The sequence below is a fragment of the Mesoplodon bidens genome (genome assembly GCF_964165515.1).
Source record: "Mesoplodon bidens genome assembly, chromosome: 3".
Classification (NCBI taxonomy): domain Eukaryota; kingdom Metazoa; phylum Chordata; class Mammalia; order Artiodactyla; family Ziphiidae; genus Mesoplodon; species Mesoplodon bidens.
In genome coordinates, this window is record NC_138178.1 from 127,831,729 (window position 1) to 127,849,154 (window position 17,426).

Below are 17,426 nucleotides of genomic sequence, written 5' to 3' on the forward strand. Positions count from 1 at the left end.
GCATTTCAGACATTTAATAACAAGTAACTTACTTGAGAAAAAGGCCTGAAAATATTTATATGTAAATATATATATATATCATTGTGTATATCTATATTAATATGCACAATACATTTAGAGTTTATCATAACTACATGTGTATAATAACTACATTCTTATATTTTCATGTATAAAAATTCAGTGGAATGTATTATTTTAGCAATTCTGGATCTTTTGAAATATATTGTTTAAAGAGTTTTATGTTAAATTCAGGAGCCCAGTGTTCTAGTCCTTGCTCAGCTACCACTTGGCTTTTTGGCTTTGGGAAAGTCACTTAAAGAAACTGAGCATCAATTTCTTCATCTGTGAAATGAGGGAGTTGGACTAGATGAGCTCTTAGTTCTCTTTCAGTTGTTTGATTGTGTGAATGAATTAATTATAGACCAAAGTGGTAGTAAGAATATGTTTAATTTTCAATTGCTCCTATTTTATATTTCAATCCTTAATGAGTAATCAGAGCCATAGAACTATTATTAGTAATATATAGTTAGAACTGAACTATGTAAAGAGATTTCTTTGAATTCAGCTAATGTGTCATGTAAATCATATGCTTTATTAGAATGTTTAGGTAATAAGTTTAGAGCAGCTGTGAGAGGACATAAACTATCTGTCTGTAGAAAAAAACATCAGGTTGAAAGCTAGATGTCACCAAAATCAAGGCAGGAAAGGCTTTCCAGTGTTCCTCGATGATGAAGTCCAGGCCAGAGTTTCCCTAAGGCAGATAAGACAGAGGCAGATCTATCTTCAGGTATGAGGTGAGGAGGAGAACAGGTGGGATACAGTTTAGTGTAAGGAGAACATATATATGTGTATATATACTAATTATTTATGAAAGTAAGAATTTACTTAACATCTAAATGTATATTGTGAAAACTTTTCCAAGTTATAATTTGAAATGTAAGCTGCTCAATTCTCCTCTTGTAATTCTGTGGAAAGTTTCTTAACTTTGGTACTATTGACATTTTGGATCAAATTATTCTTTGTTGTTAGGGGTATCCTGTGCATGTGTAGAAGCATCTCTGGCCTTTACCCAGTAGATGCCAGTAGTACTGTGCCCACTCCCCCCACCCTCCCCCAACACACACCTGGAATTGTGACAATCAGAAATATCTCCAGATATTGTCAAATGTCCCCCTGGGGGCAAAATCGTCCCTGGTTGAGAACCACCATCCTACAGTGTAACACTCTCTTCTCCAGGTGTCATCTTAGATAAAACTGTGCTTGGGTGAATAGCATCTATATAGCCATATCTGATCGCCTATATAGGTGGCTATCAGCAAGGTCCCTTTTTTGTGTGTCTGTAAAAGATGTCCCATAAGGTGTTGATATATAGAGCCTTAGGCATTGTTGGATCCATGAGTATTTCCAAGGTTACACATGGCTTTCTGTCCTGGAAATTAAGCTGTTCCTTCCTATGAGGGAATTTGTTATACTCTATCTCCTTCCCTCAGTCCCTCCTCCAATCCCCATCCCCAACCCCACAGCATAATCTGAGTGCTGCTGAAGATCTGTGTCAATTTATGTTGTAACATACAAGTTGGAGAATTGGGCAGAGTATTTCACAAACAAAATTTCTAATGACTCAGTCCTATTCTGGGTCCCAGGTGCATTTGTCCTTGAATGTGTCATGATTGTTTGAGAAAACTATTTTAACAAATTGTGCATAAGCCCACTGTTTGCATTTGTGGAAATTAAATTAAAAGGATTAATGTACTAAAAATAAGGCATGTGGTAATAAAAGACGTGATAATATATAATTGTTTGGGGCATCCGATGCTTCAGCAATCTGGCCTATTAAGAAAAGTGGGACTTCCCTGGCAGTCCAGTGGTTAAGACTCCACTCCACACTCCCAATGCAGTGGGCACGGGTTCGGGGAACTAAGATCCCACATGCTGCACAGTGTGGCCAAAAAAAAAAAAAAGTAATCAAGTACTCTCAGAGTCAATGCAATGATTCTGCAAAACTTTTAATTTATTTTCTAAAATTGAGAAATTTATGTGTACTTTTTTCTCAGACCCACAGAAACATTAAATTTTATAAAACTATAATAACATTATTATTGGTAAATAATGTGAAATTAGAGATGGATATGAGCTGTCAGACCATTTCCAAAACAGCATTAGATGCTCTGCTTCTTTATGAAATAATTTGTTTATTTAATCACTGAGTAAATTATGCTAGTATTTTGTGTTTGCTTTTGTTAATCAGAAGTTTTTGAGCACCTGCTGGATGCAGAACACCCTATTAAGCATTTTTAAGAATATAAAATTAGATTACTCAAATTCCAGTGGTGTGCTGGAAACAGTTAACAGTCGCTCTCCAGGAAAAACAAAACCAAAAAAAAAGAAAAGCCCTGGTTTGTAGCATTTGCTGATTTGCACCATGGCCAATGTGATATCATTGAGCATGGAGTTGATAGGCACAGTCAGCTTTACACCACTGGGGCCATTTTTGACCTTAAGGGCCTTATATATAGTCTTCATAGGGAGTTAGGAGACAAATTACATCAAACAATTAAAGTAGTATATAGAACAATTTGTCTTCAAATGTGAGTTAGGAGATTATAAAATAAGCACATAAATGTTGAAAGGTGCTGAACAGAGAGGGTAACAGAGCCAATTTGGGTGGTATTTGGAACACTTCCTGGGGATTTTGAGCCTGTTTTTAAGGCTCTGAGAGAGACTTCTTATTTTAAGCCCAAGAAGCAGGGTGAACTAACAAAAGCCTAGAAAGTGGTACAAGCTTTTCTCTTAGGGAATAAATGGACTTGGCTGAAATAGAGGGTTCATTTGGGGAAAGGCAAGAATTAAAATTTATGGGAAAAAAATAGCTATTGGTCTTAAATTTTTGGCTGAGAAAAGTGGCAGAGATGCTTCCTGATCAGGAACTGTCCATGGTTAAAAACAATAAATATTTGAAAAATATTATTTATCAGCTATAAGTAGCTGGAAGAGATTAGAGACAGAGAAATAAGGAACGTGTATGGTATTCTGTACCCAGGGTGATAAGTAGTGTGACACTGTTAATGTAAGGAGAATGACCAATTGGATTTGTCCGGTGGTGGGGACCAGAGAACAGGGAAGGAAGTCAAAGTGATGAGAACAGCACCATGGCAGATAGCAATAAGAAAACTATTTTTGCAATAAGCTGATCAGTTCTTTTTAAAATTGTTTTATTTCATGATAATATCTATGAAATAAAGAGGTTAGAAAAAGGTCGGAGGATATAACAAGAAAGAGTTATTGGGAAGCCTCTCTTTTATTGAAACAATGTGATTTAATGAACCCTAGAATCTAATTCTCTAATAATTATAGAGAAATCTTTAAAATCTAACCCCTTTGAGGATATGACAAAGGCTCAAGTTCAGTCATACCCCTTTTGAAATAGATTGAATTTTAGAGTGTGCAATTTAAAATTGGTTTATATGTAATGTACAGTTTCTTCCTTGATAGTATTTCACTGTTTATAATTTTCAATCATAGGTTATGGCACACAGCCTGTTTGGGAAAAGAAAATGAAATAATGGTATTTGGTGGGAGCAAAGATGATTTACTTTCCTTGGATACAGTAAGAAAATTTCAATTCTAAATATTTCCTCTGGGTAATTATGTTATTCAAACTAAATGGCTGTTCAAAAAGATTGTTGATACTCCCACATTGAAAAATATGGAAGGGCATGAAATGTTACACTGTTGTATGATTAATCTTAAGAATGAGTGGCTTTTGTGAAGCATTTCAGGATATTTGGGCTTTACAAATCAAAATAGGTCTATTAACTTCATTAGTCAAATTATTAAGAAGAGCTTCTAAAGGATGACTCTTCGTTTCTCTTTGACCCTCCCCATAGTCCCGAGTGTTGATAATTTTATTGAATTAAAATATTTGTACACAATATTTGGTGCATAAAAAGAATATATATATAAAGTGTATATAAACTACTAAGTATAATAATAAGTACTTGTGAAATTTGCTACCTAACTTGATAACTAGAACATTATCAATGCTAGCTTCTCCCTTCAAGAGGAAACTACTTTAGAATGTTTAAAGTGTATTTTTTTTAATTTTATGTGCCTTTTGCCACTGCTTCACTCCTGTTTTACATTTGAGTTTAAAGCATTCTAATTTTAAAATCTGATAAAACTAAAGTGAAAGGAATAAACGAGTAGCATTTGGAAAGTATTGTTCTTCCACTCCTTGCACCTTGGGAAATTCAGAGAGATGGCCACACTTACATTCTGTACATGATGGGCCAGGAGCTCAGGATTGCTCGCTCTGGTTTGCATAGGACACTTGGGAATGGCAGGCGCTGAGCCGTCAGGGATGCTCTACAATGAGACAGAGCCCACCAGAGGGCCCCAGTGCCCTTTCACCTCTTCAGGCGTAGTTATCTCCAGAGTTGTTCCTATGGAGTGGTGAACCCTGAGATAAGGTGGCTTTTCTCCAGGGAATTTGGTTTATTTTAAGGTTCTGAGGCCTCCAACTTAAATGTTATGTGTAGTGAAAATTTTAGAACTTTCTTTGGCTGAGAATTCAGTGCTTCAATAAAAGATTAAAACTACAACTTTACCTAAAAAGCAACTTTTGTGGTTTGTCTTCTTTTTCTTGGCACTAGAAATCTTTAGTTAGGATACAAAGTTTATCATTAAAATATGAATTCTGATTAAAATCATGATCATAAATTATGAAATCTAAAGACCTATTTGAAAATATTAGAAAAAATTTCTGCTGACTCCTCCACATTAACTTTTAGATGAGAGAGTCATTATTCAAAAAATCTTCTGGATCTGTGATTTTCAAATTAGGAATTCCCAGAGAATCTGTCACCTGGAAAAGGGGAACAGAATAAAGAGATTTTAAAATAAGTCATTTGGAAGAAAAAAGTTCTGCTTAAAAACCAAAAAACTTGAAAACCACTACTATTCTCATTTTGAAACCACTGTCTTAAAGGGAAAACATGTTTCTAATTTTAAAATTTGCAGTTATATAGGGTGTGGTTAGGTAGAAGTTTGGTCACTGAAAAAATGGTAACCACGTATCTAAAGTTTGTGTAGCTATCAGGTATGTGTATATTTGTGTGTGTGTGTGTGTGTGTATGTGTATATGTGTGTGAATAGAGATTTATTTGCTGCTTTACATAATTTCTTTTACATTTATAAAATAAAAATATTTGATTATTGATGTATTTTATTTTTATCAAAAGTCTTGATAACTCCTTTTTTGTGTTGATTAGGGTCATTGTAATGATTTATTGATCTTTCAAACACAGCCTTATTCACTGCTCAGGTAAGAAAATTCATTACTTTAAAACATATATGTTATTAATGTATGATAATTTCTTTCTTCTTCCTTTTTGGGAAACGTTATAATATTTTTCAGGTAGATTATTACTTGAATTTAAGTTTACATCTTCCTAAGAGTATAATAAAATTTGTAATGATGAACCATATACCAATGTGATTTTTAAAAATTAAAATATAGAGTATAGTCACATTTTTGTTTTGTTTGTAAAACTGAATTTAGTTCATGTAGGAATGTTAAACATACTATATTTCCTTGATTCTAGGCCTGACTTTTTTCATATTTTAACTTTTCTGAAATCAGAGTGTGTCTAGTAATAGACACACATATATATGAATTTAGTTTAGTAGAATTTCTTATTTTAACCCCAAAGTTGTTATTAAATCGGTGGTATGACTTACAGTGTATTAGCTGATATGCTTTTAATTTAAAAGGAATATATACAAAGTTTAGTGGGTGGATTGTGGAGCAAGCCCCTATTTCTGCCTGTGAGAGTCAGGAGGAGGGATTTGAGTGAAGAAGAAGTTGTCTAGTGAGCACGTGTGGGTATTTTATGCAGCAGGGATAACAGGGGTGAAGGCATGGGACAGAGGGAGGGAGGGGAAGAGAGAGACAGAGGAGCTCACATGCTCTGTGTCAAGGAGTGTGCTATAACTTCTAGACGTTCCACAGCTTAAACCACATGAAAACCATAGCTCAAACTGGACATTCCTGAAGTCTTTCTTAGCCACTCCTTCTGTAACTGCTGTGGTTTCCAAACTTGTCTGGACATCAGAATCTCATGGGGATCTTCAAGAAATACTGATGCCTGTGTTCCAACCCCACAGATTGTGATTTGATTGGTCTGAGGTATGGTCTGTACTTTGGGATTTTTGAAAGTACCGGAGATAATTCCATTGTGCAAAGTTTAGAAATAACTGGTGGAATGATTTATCCTGCCTTGTATTGTTACTTAACTTTTGTTGTGAACATAACCACTTTCCTTAAGTAGATTACAAGTTCTTTTTTTTTATTTTTTTTTATTTTTTGCTTTATAACAAATTTAATCAGTTATACATATACATATGTTCCCATATCCCCTCCCTTTTGCGTCTCCCTCCCACCCTCCCTATCCCACCCCTCCAGGCGGTCACAAAGCACCGAGCTGATCTCCCTGTGCTATGCGGCTGCTTCCCACTAGCTATCTACCTTACGTTTGGTAGTGTATATATGTCCATGCCGCTCTTTCACTTTGTCACAGCTTACCCTTCCCCCTCCCCATATCCTCAAGTCCATTCTCTAGTAGGTCTGTGTTTTTATTCCTGTCTTACCCCTATGTTCTTCATGACATTTTTTTTCTTAAATTCCATATATATGTGTCAGCATACAGTATTTGTCTTTCTCTTTCTGACTTACTTCACTCTGTATGACAGACTCTAGGTCCATCCACCTCATTACAAATAGCTCAATTTCATTTCTTTTTATGGCTGAGTAATATTCCATTGTATATATGTGCCACATCCTCTTTACCCATTCATCTGATGATGGACACTTAGGTTGTTTCCATCTCCGGGCTATTGTAAATAGGGCTGCTATGAACATTTTGGTACATGTCTCTTTTTGAATTATGGTTTTCTCAGGGTATATGCCCAGTAGTGGGATTGCTGGGTCATATGGTAGTTCTATTTGTAATTTTTTAAGGAACCTCCATACCGTTCTCCATAGTGGCTGTACCAATTCACATTCCCACCAGCAGTGCAAGAGTGTTCCTTTTTTTCCACACCCTCTCCAGCATTTATTGTTTCTAGATTTTTTGATGATGGCCATTCTGACTGGTGTGAGATGATATCTCATTGTAGTTTTGATTTTCATTTCTCTAATGAGCAAAGGTGTTGAGCATCCTTTCATGTGTTAGATTACAAGTTCTTTATATGCAGGGATCAATAAATATAATATTTGGGTGCCTAGTATGGGAAGGCACTGTGCTGTGAAATGAAAAGCCATGACCTTTCCCTGAAATTGCTAAGAATATAGAAGGCAGGCTTTCAAACAACTATTATAGAAAAATAAAGTTGCTTTAAGATGAACATGTACAAAGTTCATAAGAATACTGGAGAAGAAGGCCCTTGGTTAAGATAGCAAAGGTTAGGGAAGTCTTTGCAGAGGAAGAAGAGTCCGAGACAAGAATTTGCTGTGAACAAGCAGTGCAAAGGTGTTAGTGCAAGATATATATATCTTGCACTAACATGCTTATATATATATATATGAGCATGGTGTGTTCTGGAAACTGAATTCTTGAGTATTCCTGGGACATAAGTATGAGGTGAGGAATTGTAAGAAATGAGGCTGGATAAGAAATCAGAAACTGTATGTCATCTAGCACCTGTGTCTCTCATGCACAAGAGTTTACATTATCTTGTAGGAGGTCAGGAAGCATTGAAAAAGTTGGAACAGAGGAATAAGATGATCATATTATAAGTTATAAAGTTTCTTTGGCAACAGCGTAGATGAGAAATTGGAGGGATAAGTGACTGTGTTAGGAAGTTAGTAGAGACTGTTGCATTGATCAGGAACAAAGTGAGGGTCTGATTTAGAAAGTGGCAGTGGGGCTGGAGAAGGGAGGGAGGTAGAGATATTTAGCAGGCTGAATGGACTTGGTAGTTGAATGGATGCTAGGGGAAAAAAGAGGAAAGAACTAGTGATAGAGTATGGAGAAGGCATTGGGTTTGCAGGTGGGATGGGGTAGAAATGATGAGCTTGGTTTTGGACATATTGAGCTTGAAGTGCTTATGGGACTTGCAACAGAGCTTTCCATTAAATAGTTACTAACTGAATAAATGGAGCAAGGTCCAGGCTAGACATAAAGATTTAAGAATCACTGGAGTATGCATGGGTATGGGTTAGCTCTGCCCAGGAAGAGTTTTGAGAGTAAGGGTGAAGCCAACGACTGAGCATTAAGAACTCATAACATTTGAAGAGAAGGTAGAGGACAAGGAGGCACAAGAGAGTGACCAGAGTTAGAGGTGAAGCAGGAGATAACGGGAGCACAAAAACTGAGGGAGGAGAGAACTGAAGATGGAGCATCTGCTTACTGTAAGGAGGTCGCGGAACATCTGGATTGACAAGTGCCGTGGAGTTTGGCGACACTAAGACGTTGGTAAGGTAAAGGGGGAAGCCAGGATGACTTCTGGGGACGAGCACCACGACCCGGGAAGCAGTGAGCATATTTGTTTCTGTGCTCAGGGAAGAAGCCATCGGGGACTAAGTTGTTGGAAACAGAATAAATGAATGGAGTAGGCTCTTGAGGAGGTCGATTTTAGCAAACAGGTAATAGAATTATCCCTTGACTGGAGGAAGGGATAATAATAATGGCGAAAGAAGGAAGTATAGCTATAAAAATAGATGAATTTCTTTGTTGGGGGCAGGGCACTGAGAAGGTTTTGGCTGATGGTGAGGTCGTCTGATGAGGAGGAGGAGAAGAAAGGATATGAACTTAAGGAGGGCGATGAAGACGTGACATAGCCGCTGAAGTGACTGGGGGCGGGATGCTGCCGAGGGATGTGTAACATCGTAGTGCCGAGCACTCAGGAGGGCTCGGCGGAGATGGAACAAAATCGATATGCAGGGGCTTCCCTGGTGGCGCAGTGGTTGAGAGTCCGCCTGCCGATGCAGGGGACATGGGCTCGTGCCCCGGTCCAGAAGATCCCACGTGCCGCGGAGCGGCTGGGCCCGTGAGCCATGGCCGCTGAGCCTGCGCGTCCGGAGCCTGTGCTCCGCAACGGGAGAGGCCACAACAGTGAGAGGCCCGCGTACCGCAAAAAAAAAAAAAAAAAATCGATATTCAGCGGGCCACGTCTGCAGAAATGTGGTTTTCTCCAGCCGCACTAAGAAGCCCGGTTGCAAGCGCAGAAAGGAGATGGTTGAGTTTATCCGTGGTTGGAGTTCAGCCAGGATGGCATAACAGAGGGACAGTGAAGAAGGAGATGAAAATTGCTGGCAGGAAAATGAAGTGTATGTGGACAGGAACGTGCACATGGATGCACTATGAAGTGCATGTGGACAGGCCAGATAGGAAAGAAAGTCACAGCCGGAGGGGTCTTATTATTTGGAGAACCGGGAAGAGTCAAAGGAGTAAAGGGGTGTAAGAGTTAAAAAGATACAGGCTTATGGTCCAAGAGGAGGATATGGAAGTTTAAGATTTCAGAGGTGGAACTGTCCTGAGTAAGGTCATAAGAGTAAAAAGGGTTTTCCACACAGATGCTAAAATCAGTCAAGAGACAAGACTATGATGAGTCCAGGGCCAGAATCCTCAGCGATGGCGGAAGGTTAATAGATGGCAACACCTGACGGCAAAATGATCGCAGCCTGGAAGCAGCAGTGAGGGGCGAGAATACATACTAATATTGGCTCCTGACTGTGAAAACGGAGCTGAGGGGAAATTTGTCCTCTTTTCTCCAGAAGGCTGCACACAAAGCAATTTTCTTAGATTTCACTTAAAGCAAAGACAGAAAGTCACAGGAAGCCGGGGTGTTTGTAGACACAGCTGGTGTTCCAAAAAGCAGAAAGGAGAGGTTTGGAAGGGGAGATAAGCAGTGATAAGGGAAGATGAACCATTATAGAAATGAGAGAAAGAGCAAAGACAGACTGCATGTGCCTGCCTTTGAGGCTGGGACTCAGGGTGGCTGTCAGACCAGTGCAGTCATTTCTGGAGCGGGTACGGGGAGGGCCGGGTCACATGGTATAAAATGGACGCCAGGTGCTGCATCTTGGGTTGATGGAAGAAGAAGACAGCCTGCAGAGAGGAGTAAATTGTTATTGGGTTGGAAGGGTGTAAAAAGGGGTCTGCTTCAGACTAACCTGCTTCAAAATTAAGTCTGAATCTTTTTTACTTAAAAGAACATTATGCATGGTAAGTTTTACCTGGATTTTGGTCAGATATGGTCCCCATGCTATAAAAATATACAATTACTGTGGTGCTCTGGAAAGAATATATATCCTGTCATGTTCCAAACAATACCAGGGGAGTACATAATCGTGTAAAATTTTTATAGTTTTATTTTTCATATTACTTACCTATAAATATTTTATAAGTTCAGGTTCAAAAACTAATAATTCTGTTATGTTTTGTTTACAGGTCATGCCTTGACTGCATTGGTAAAAATGCTATAATTTTAGAAAGTCAGATATCTTTATTACCTCCTAAACTTCTCCAACAAGTACTCAAAAAAATAACATTTTGGACTGCAGTTAATCACCGAGAAGAACAAAGAGCCCAAAAAGAAGAAACAGAAAATAAGTATCAGTGGATCAGTAGCAATTAAGTTGTTATATACTCTATGTATTTAATATGTTTAAACATTTTAATCAGACTGTATATTTACCCCCCAGATTGGAGGCTTTATTTAGAAGATAAAATTTGAAACAAAAATTCTATGTTAAACTGATTGTATGGCATGAGATATATAGGAAGAAGATGTTAATGGCAGATTAATTTGTATTTATATTTGTAAATTAACGTAAATTAATTTCCTTATAAGCTGCAGAAAAAAAAGCTACTTTCTGAAAGTAAGTATAATTGTAAGAGACTTTAACTCACTGTGTCTTCTTTACTGGAAAGATTATACAAATTTGAGGAGAATAAGAAATTACCCCAAGGACTTTAGAGATTCCCCAACCTAAAGATAGATAGATAGATAAAAACACCTCATATCAACGTTCAGAAAGAATAGATTTTTCTCAAGTCACTTTAAAATTACATAAAGCTTCCCATTAAATGACTCAGTTATTTAAAGAACTTCTCCTGAACTAACTAATACAGCTGGCTAAAATGATAAAATAGGCAAGCACTGCTATGGGATTAAATATTGAACTCCTACCCTTTTAGCACTTATCTAGTAAAGTATTCTTCCTCACCTTTGAGTAGGGGAATAAATGTCTTCAATTGTTTTTCTGTTACCTCTGAGTTGTTAGTTTGTCCCATTTTATATGTATATAAAGACCATGTTTGAAAGTGTCTGAAGTGGAGATTTATTTGTGATACAAGCTTTGAAATATTGAGAGGCAGTATAGTTATTAACTTTAGAGACACCTGAAGATACATTTTTCCTTGGGGGAATACTTCTAAAGTAACTTTCAGTGAATTATGAAATGGGCTGATAACCTAGTAATTTGCCTTTCTAGAAACCCCTCATTTTGGCCCACACCATTCTACAGAGTTGGTGCTCAAGACCCAGGATGTTCAAAATATGTTATCTTCCCATTTCTTTTCAATATTAACTGCCTATAAAGAAATGGAACATGAATATTTATCTTTATGTTCTTTAAATAGTACTTTTGCCATGGTTAAGAAGTTGTTCACATATCACAGTTGTACCCATCCATTGAATTACTAATAACAAGGAATTACTAACAATTTGGTATATAAAATTACTGTCTACCATACCACCATGCACGTTGACTCTGAAATTTAAAATGTTGGAGTAAATATATTTCTGTATTGAAGTGCATGTATAATTTATAATGAAAATTACAGTAGTTTATAGATCTCAGTACATTGTAGAGATATATTTTATATATATGTACTGTCTTTTAGACGTGTAAAGCTTCTATTTATGTATTGAAATATTTTGTGTTTACATTTTATTTATTATACAAACTATATAGAATTACTATTTTCCTAGTTTTGTTAGTGTGAACCAGTCATTAGAATTGATTGTGCAAACAATATTTCAGTGTAAGTTTTCATTTTTTCTTACTATTTTCAGGCTGAATAACAGATTTAGAAAGTGAATCTCATAGGTAATATGGGTCTTAGAAGTAATATTTTATTACTATGAACTTCAGTATTTGGCATTCTATAAGGAAAAAATATCAAAACATATTAGACAGTGATAGATGACACTGAGTGGGATGAACACTTTTTAAAATGGCTTCTGGTTTGTGTGAATGCCTTCTCTAGCCTCTTAGAGAAGCACTTCTGTTTTTAATTGGTTTACCTAAACACTAAAAGTTAGATTAACCCCCTCAAAACACACACTCTTCGTTTAGGCTTCAAGAGAATGAAAATCTATATATTATTTATGGCACACAAAACTGGTACTCTTCTTATTTGACTTAATATATTGTACTGCTTCAAAAAGTTATATGTCCTGAGGTAGCCCCACAGTAGGAGTGGCAGGGAATTCTAATCTGATCTTCAATTTCCAAAACTTGGCTTATAGCAGGGCTTCCCTGCTATTAGGAGATGTAGAAATTCTGCGAGCTGGCAAAGCCAGTTTTGAAGATCCCTAGTCAAGCAGTATTCATTCCTCACTTCTTAGCACTTATGGTTTACTATCAACTTCTGTGTTGTTGACCTGTGCAGTGTATAGGAACCCAAGGCAACATCAGCCTCATAACTTTATCTCTTAACTCTCTCTTACGGGTTCTCTGTTTGAAAGATGACTCTAGAGGGTTGACTTTTTTTTTTTTTTTTCAGGTGGTTCACAAAATAGGTTTCCAGTCTGATTCTCAAGGAAAAAGAATTTCTGGCCATCTTTATTATGTGTATCAGGATATTCTTCCAGTTGTCAGGAAGGATTCTTTTGAGGTATTACCATTTTTAGAATGATATAGTAAATGGCATATCAAAGTTAGTGTACATTTTTTATAGATCGTATCTTTGCATAAGCACATTTTAAAAAATTATTAGCCTTTTGATAGAAGCTTAAAAATACTCTTTAGAACTTCATACTGTCAGCCCAGGAACAAAGTGATGTTTTCACCAATACATTATTTATATGTATGTATGTGTGAGAGAGAAATAAAATAAACTCACTAAGATAGAATAATTTTCAGGGTAGTACATAGTGTCTGAAAAATTAAAATTTTGATTTCAGAACACTTCACAGGAAAAGAAACAGTTTTAAGAAACAAATAGTACCCCATTCCCACTTTTTTTTGGTCCCTGTTTTTTCATTGTATTAATGTGATTCTATTGGAATTTCCAATTTGATGAAGTTATCAAATGGTCCAGCATGTGGGTGCTCAAGAACATTTTTTAAATCACCCAAGTAATGGACTGAATGTTTGTATCCCCACAAAATTCATATGTTGAAACCCTAATCCCCAATGTGATGGTTTTTGGAGGTGGTGTCTTTGGGAGGTAGTTAGGTTTAGATGAGGTCATGAGGGTGGGGACCCCATGATGGGATTAGTGTACTTATAAGAAGAAGAAGAGACCAGAGCTCTCCTTCTCTGTCCCTATCACATGAAGATGCAATGAGAAGGCAGCCATCTGCAAGGCAGGAAGAGGGCCCTCATTAAGAACCAAGTCTGTCAGCACCTTGATCTTGGACTTCCCAGCCTCTAGAACTGTGAGAAATAAATGTCTGTTGTTTAAGCTATCCAGTCTATGGTATTTTGTTATAGCTGCCTGAGCTAAGGCACCTCTGAGGTCCACAGTTTACATTAGAGTTCAGTCTTGGTGGTGTACATTTTATGGGTTTAGACAAATGTGTAGTAACATGTATCTACCTTTATAGCAGCAGTCCCCAACCTTTTTGGCACCAGGGACCAGCTGGTTTCGTGGAAGACAATTTTTCCACAGATGGGGGGTGGGGGAGGATGGTTCAGGCGGTAATGTGAGCGATGGGGAGCGATGGGGGGCAGCAGGTGAAGCTTCACTCGCTCACCAGCCACTCACCTCCTGCTGTGAGGACTGGTACTGGTCTGTGGCCCGGGGGTTGGGCACCCCTGCTTTATGGTATCATACAGACTAGTTGCACTGCCTAAAAATCCTACGTGCTCTGCCCATTCATTCCTCCCTCCCCACTAAACCTGGCAACCACGGATATTTTATTGTCTTCATAGTTTTGTCTTTTCCATAATGTTATACAGTTAGAATTAAACAGTATGTATCCTTTTCAGATTGGCTTATTTCATTAGTAATATGCATTTAAGTTTCCTCCATGTCTTTTCATGGCTTGAAAAGATGGCTCATTTCTTTTCAGCACTGAATAATATTCCATTGTCTCAATGTACCACAGTAATTTTTTTACAATTTTCTATGTAGACAATTGTGTGTCTGTGATTTATCATGAACAAAAGTGGTTTTATTTCTTCCTTCCCAACCTTTTGTTTCCTCTTCTTGTCTTACTGCATTAGCTAGGTCATCCAGTAGGATGTTGAAAAGTTGTGGTGAGAGGGGATCCTTCCCTTGTTCCTGATCTTAGTAAGAAAGCCTCTAGTTCTCATCATTAAGGATAATATATATTTTTAAATTTATTTATTTTATTTATTTATTTTTGGCTGTGTTGTGTCTTCATTGCTGCACGCGGGCTTTCTCTAGTTGCGGCAAGTGGGCGCTACTCTTAGTTGTGGTGCATGGGCTTCTCATTGTGGTGGCTTCTCTTGTTGCAGAGTGCAGGCTTCAGTAATTGTGGCACGTGGGCTCAGCAGTTGTGGCTCACAGACTCTAGAGCGCAGGCTCAGTAGTTGTGGCGCATGGGCTTAGTTGCTCCGCGGCATGTGGGATCTTCCCGGACCAGGGCTTGAACCTGTGTCCCCTGCATTGGCAGGCAGATTCTTAACCACTGCACCACCAGGGAAGCCCAAGGATAATAATAATTGTAGGTTTCTTTGTAGATGTTCCTTATCAGGTTAAGGAAGTTCCTCTCTATTCCTAGTTTGCTGAGAGCTTTTTTTTGTTGTCATCATGAATACGTGTTGGATATTGTTTAATGCTTTTTCTTCATCTATTGTAATCATGTGATTTTTCTTCTTTAGCTTGTTGATACGGTGGATTACATTGGTTGACTTTTTTTAAATTAATTAATTAATTTATTTTTGGCTGCGTTGGGTCTTCGCTGCTGCATGCGGGCTTTTCTCTAGTTGCAGTGAGCGGGGGCCACTCCTTGCTGTGCTGCACGGGCTTCTCATTGTGGTGGCTTCTCCTGTTGTGGAGCACAGGTTCTAGGCATGCGAGCTTCAGTAGTTAGGGCACGTGGGCTCAGTAGTTGTGGCTTGCGGGCTTAGCTGCTCTGTGACATGTGGGATCTTCCTGGACCAGGGCTCCAACCCGTGTCCCCTGCATTGGCAGGCAGATTCCCAACCACTGCGCCACAAGGGAAGTCCCACACTGGTTGATTTTTGCATGTTGAATCAGTCTTGTATACCTGGGATAAGTCCCACTTGGTTGTGGTATATAATTCTTTTTTAATATTTTGGATTTGATTTGCTAATATTTTGTTGAGGGTTTTGGCATATATATTCATGAGAGATATTGGTCTGTTGTTTTCTTGTGATGTCTTTGTCTGGTTTTGGTATTAGGGTAATACTGGTTTCAGAATGGGTTAGGAAGTATTCTCTCTGCTTCTGTCTTCTCAAAGAGATTGTAGATAATTTCTTCCTTAAATGTTTGTTAGAATTTATCCATGGACCCATCTGGGCCTGTTGCTTTCTGTTTTGGAAGGCTATTATTGATTAAATTTCTTTAATAGATATAGGCCTGTTCAGATTATCTGTTCTTCTTATATGAGTTTTGGCAGATTGTGTCTTTCAAGGAATCGGACCATTTCATCTAGTTTATCAAATATATAGGCATAGAGTTCTTCATAATATTTCTTTATTATCTTTTTAATGTCCATGGGATCTATAGTGATGTCCTGTTTCATTTCTGATATTAGTAATTTGTGTCTTTTTTTCTTAGTTAGCCTGGCTAGAAGTTTATTGATTTCATTATCTATTCAAAGGACCAGCTTTTGGTTTTATTGCTTTTCTCTATTGATTTCCTGTTTTCAGTTTCATTGGTTTCTTTCTTTTCATCATTTCATTATTTTTCTTCCTCTTATTTTGGATTTAATTCATTCCTCTTTTTCTAGCTTCCTAAGATGTAAACTTAGGTGATTGATTTTAGATCTTTCTTCTTCTCTAATATATGCACTCACTGCTATAAATTTCTCAGTACTGTTTTTACCCACCCCGCAAATTTTGATAAGTTGTAAACACAGGGGCAGTGGCTAGGGAAGAAATTACATACTCCGAAAATTGTAGTGAGAAAAGCCTTTTGATGTTGTTGTTTGAAGTATTCCTTCTACATAATGGTCCCAGCGTGAAGATGGGGAAGGGAGGGGATAATAAAGCACACTCCACTCACCAAATACATCCAAGTATAGAGGCACCATTAGATTAGGGATTTAAGATGCAGTCTAGTCTAACCCCGTTTTACAGGTGAGAAATCAAATTTAGATTACAATGATTCTTAATTTTCTCTTGACCTAATTGAAAAGTATCATATTAAATGTAAGTGAAAACAGTATCTGTGTGAACAGGATTCATTTCCCTTCCTGAAGGCTTGGGTGGTGAAGGTTTCTTAAAAGTATCATATTAAATGTAAGCGAAAACAGTATCTGTGTGAACAGGACTCATTTCCCTCCTTGAAGGCTTGGGTGGTGAAGGTTTCTGAAAAGTATCATATCAATTGTATCATATTAACTGTAAGCGAAAACAGTATCTGTGTGAACAGGATTCATTTTCCTCCCTGAAGGCTTGGGTGGTGAAGGTTTCTGAGACACTTTTTGAGCACAGTTTTCCAAATTGGGTGGAGGATGCAGCAGTAAATTAAGATTTCAGTTGAACCAAAAGACCTTAAAGAGAGATGTAGTAAACCGCTCTGCAAAACAGTCGGGGTGGCACGCAATCCCAGAGATGCCACGTGCACCAAGCGGCACCTCCGCCGGGAAGCCACCCAGCAATAGGGGTGGAACCACCTGGCAGAGGAGAGGAGCCACCCCCACCCCTTGTCCTCGGGAAGACAGGGCACTGACTCTGGAGACCCTGAGACCAGAAACTTGCTAGTTAAGCAATTTGCTACCCCTTTCCCGGCTGTGAACCCTTTGAGAACATCCCTCAATCAAACAAGGCCTTCTGGGAAGAAACATTTTTTGCGAGAATCTGGCTAATTCAGCATATCCTTGTAGTGAAGGGACGCGCGGAGTGTGCGTGGAAGTTCCTCCAGCTTCTGCGCCCAGACTTCGGCGGGAGAAGAAGAGGGCGGGGCGCCCCGGAGCCAGGCCGTCCGGGAGAAGGCGGCGGGATGACCCAGCGCTGAGGGAGCTGAACATCGGCCGCT

General features: G+C 38.2%; 1 protein-coding gene across 4 annotated transcripts in view; it reads left to right on the forward strand.

The window, feature by feature from the left end:
• The window catches only part of KLHDC1 (kelch domain containing 1), a 50,511-nt gene extending 33,165 nt beyond the window's left edge, over window positions 1-17,346 (forward strand). For 3 of the 4 annotated variants that reach the window (XR_014015471.1, XR_014015472.1, XR_014015473.1), the window contains exons 11-14: window positions 3,523-3,607; window positions 5,271-5,323; window positions 10,452-12,905; window positions 17,275-17,346. Coding sequence is in view for 1 of the 4 variants with exons in the window: in XM_081229948.1 (XP_081086074.1) it covers window positions 3,523-3,607; window positions 5,271-5,323; window positions 10,452-10,638 (325 nt within the window). In the remaining 3 variants the exon portion in view is untranslated. Of the gene's footprint in view, window positions 1-3,522; window positions 3,608-5,270; window positions 5,324-10,451; window positions 13,700-17,274 lie in introns of those variants that run through there. The other variant, XM_081229948.1, reaches the window with a different exon arrangement.
• The last annotated feature ends 80 nt before the right edge of the window (window positions 17,347-17,426 follow it).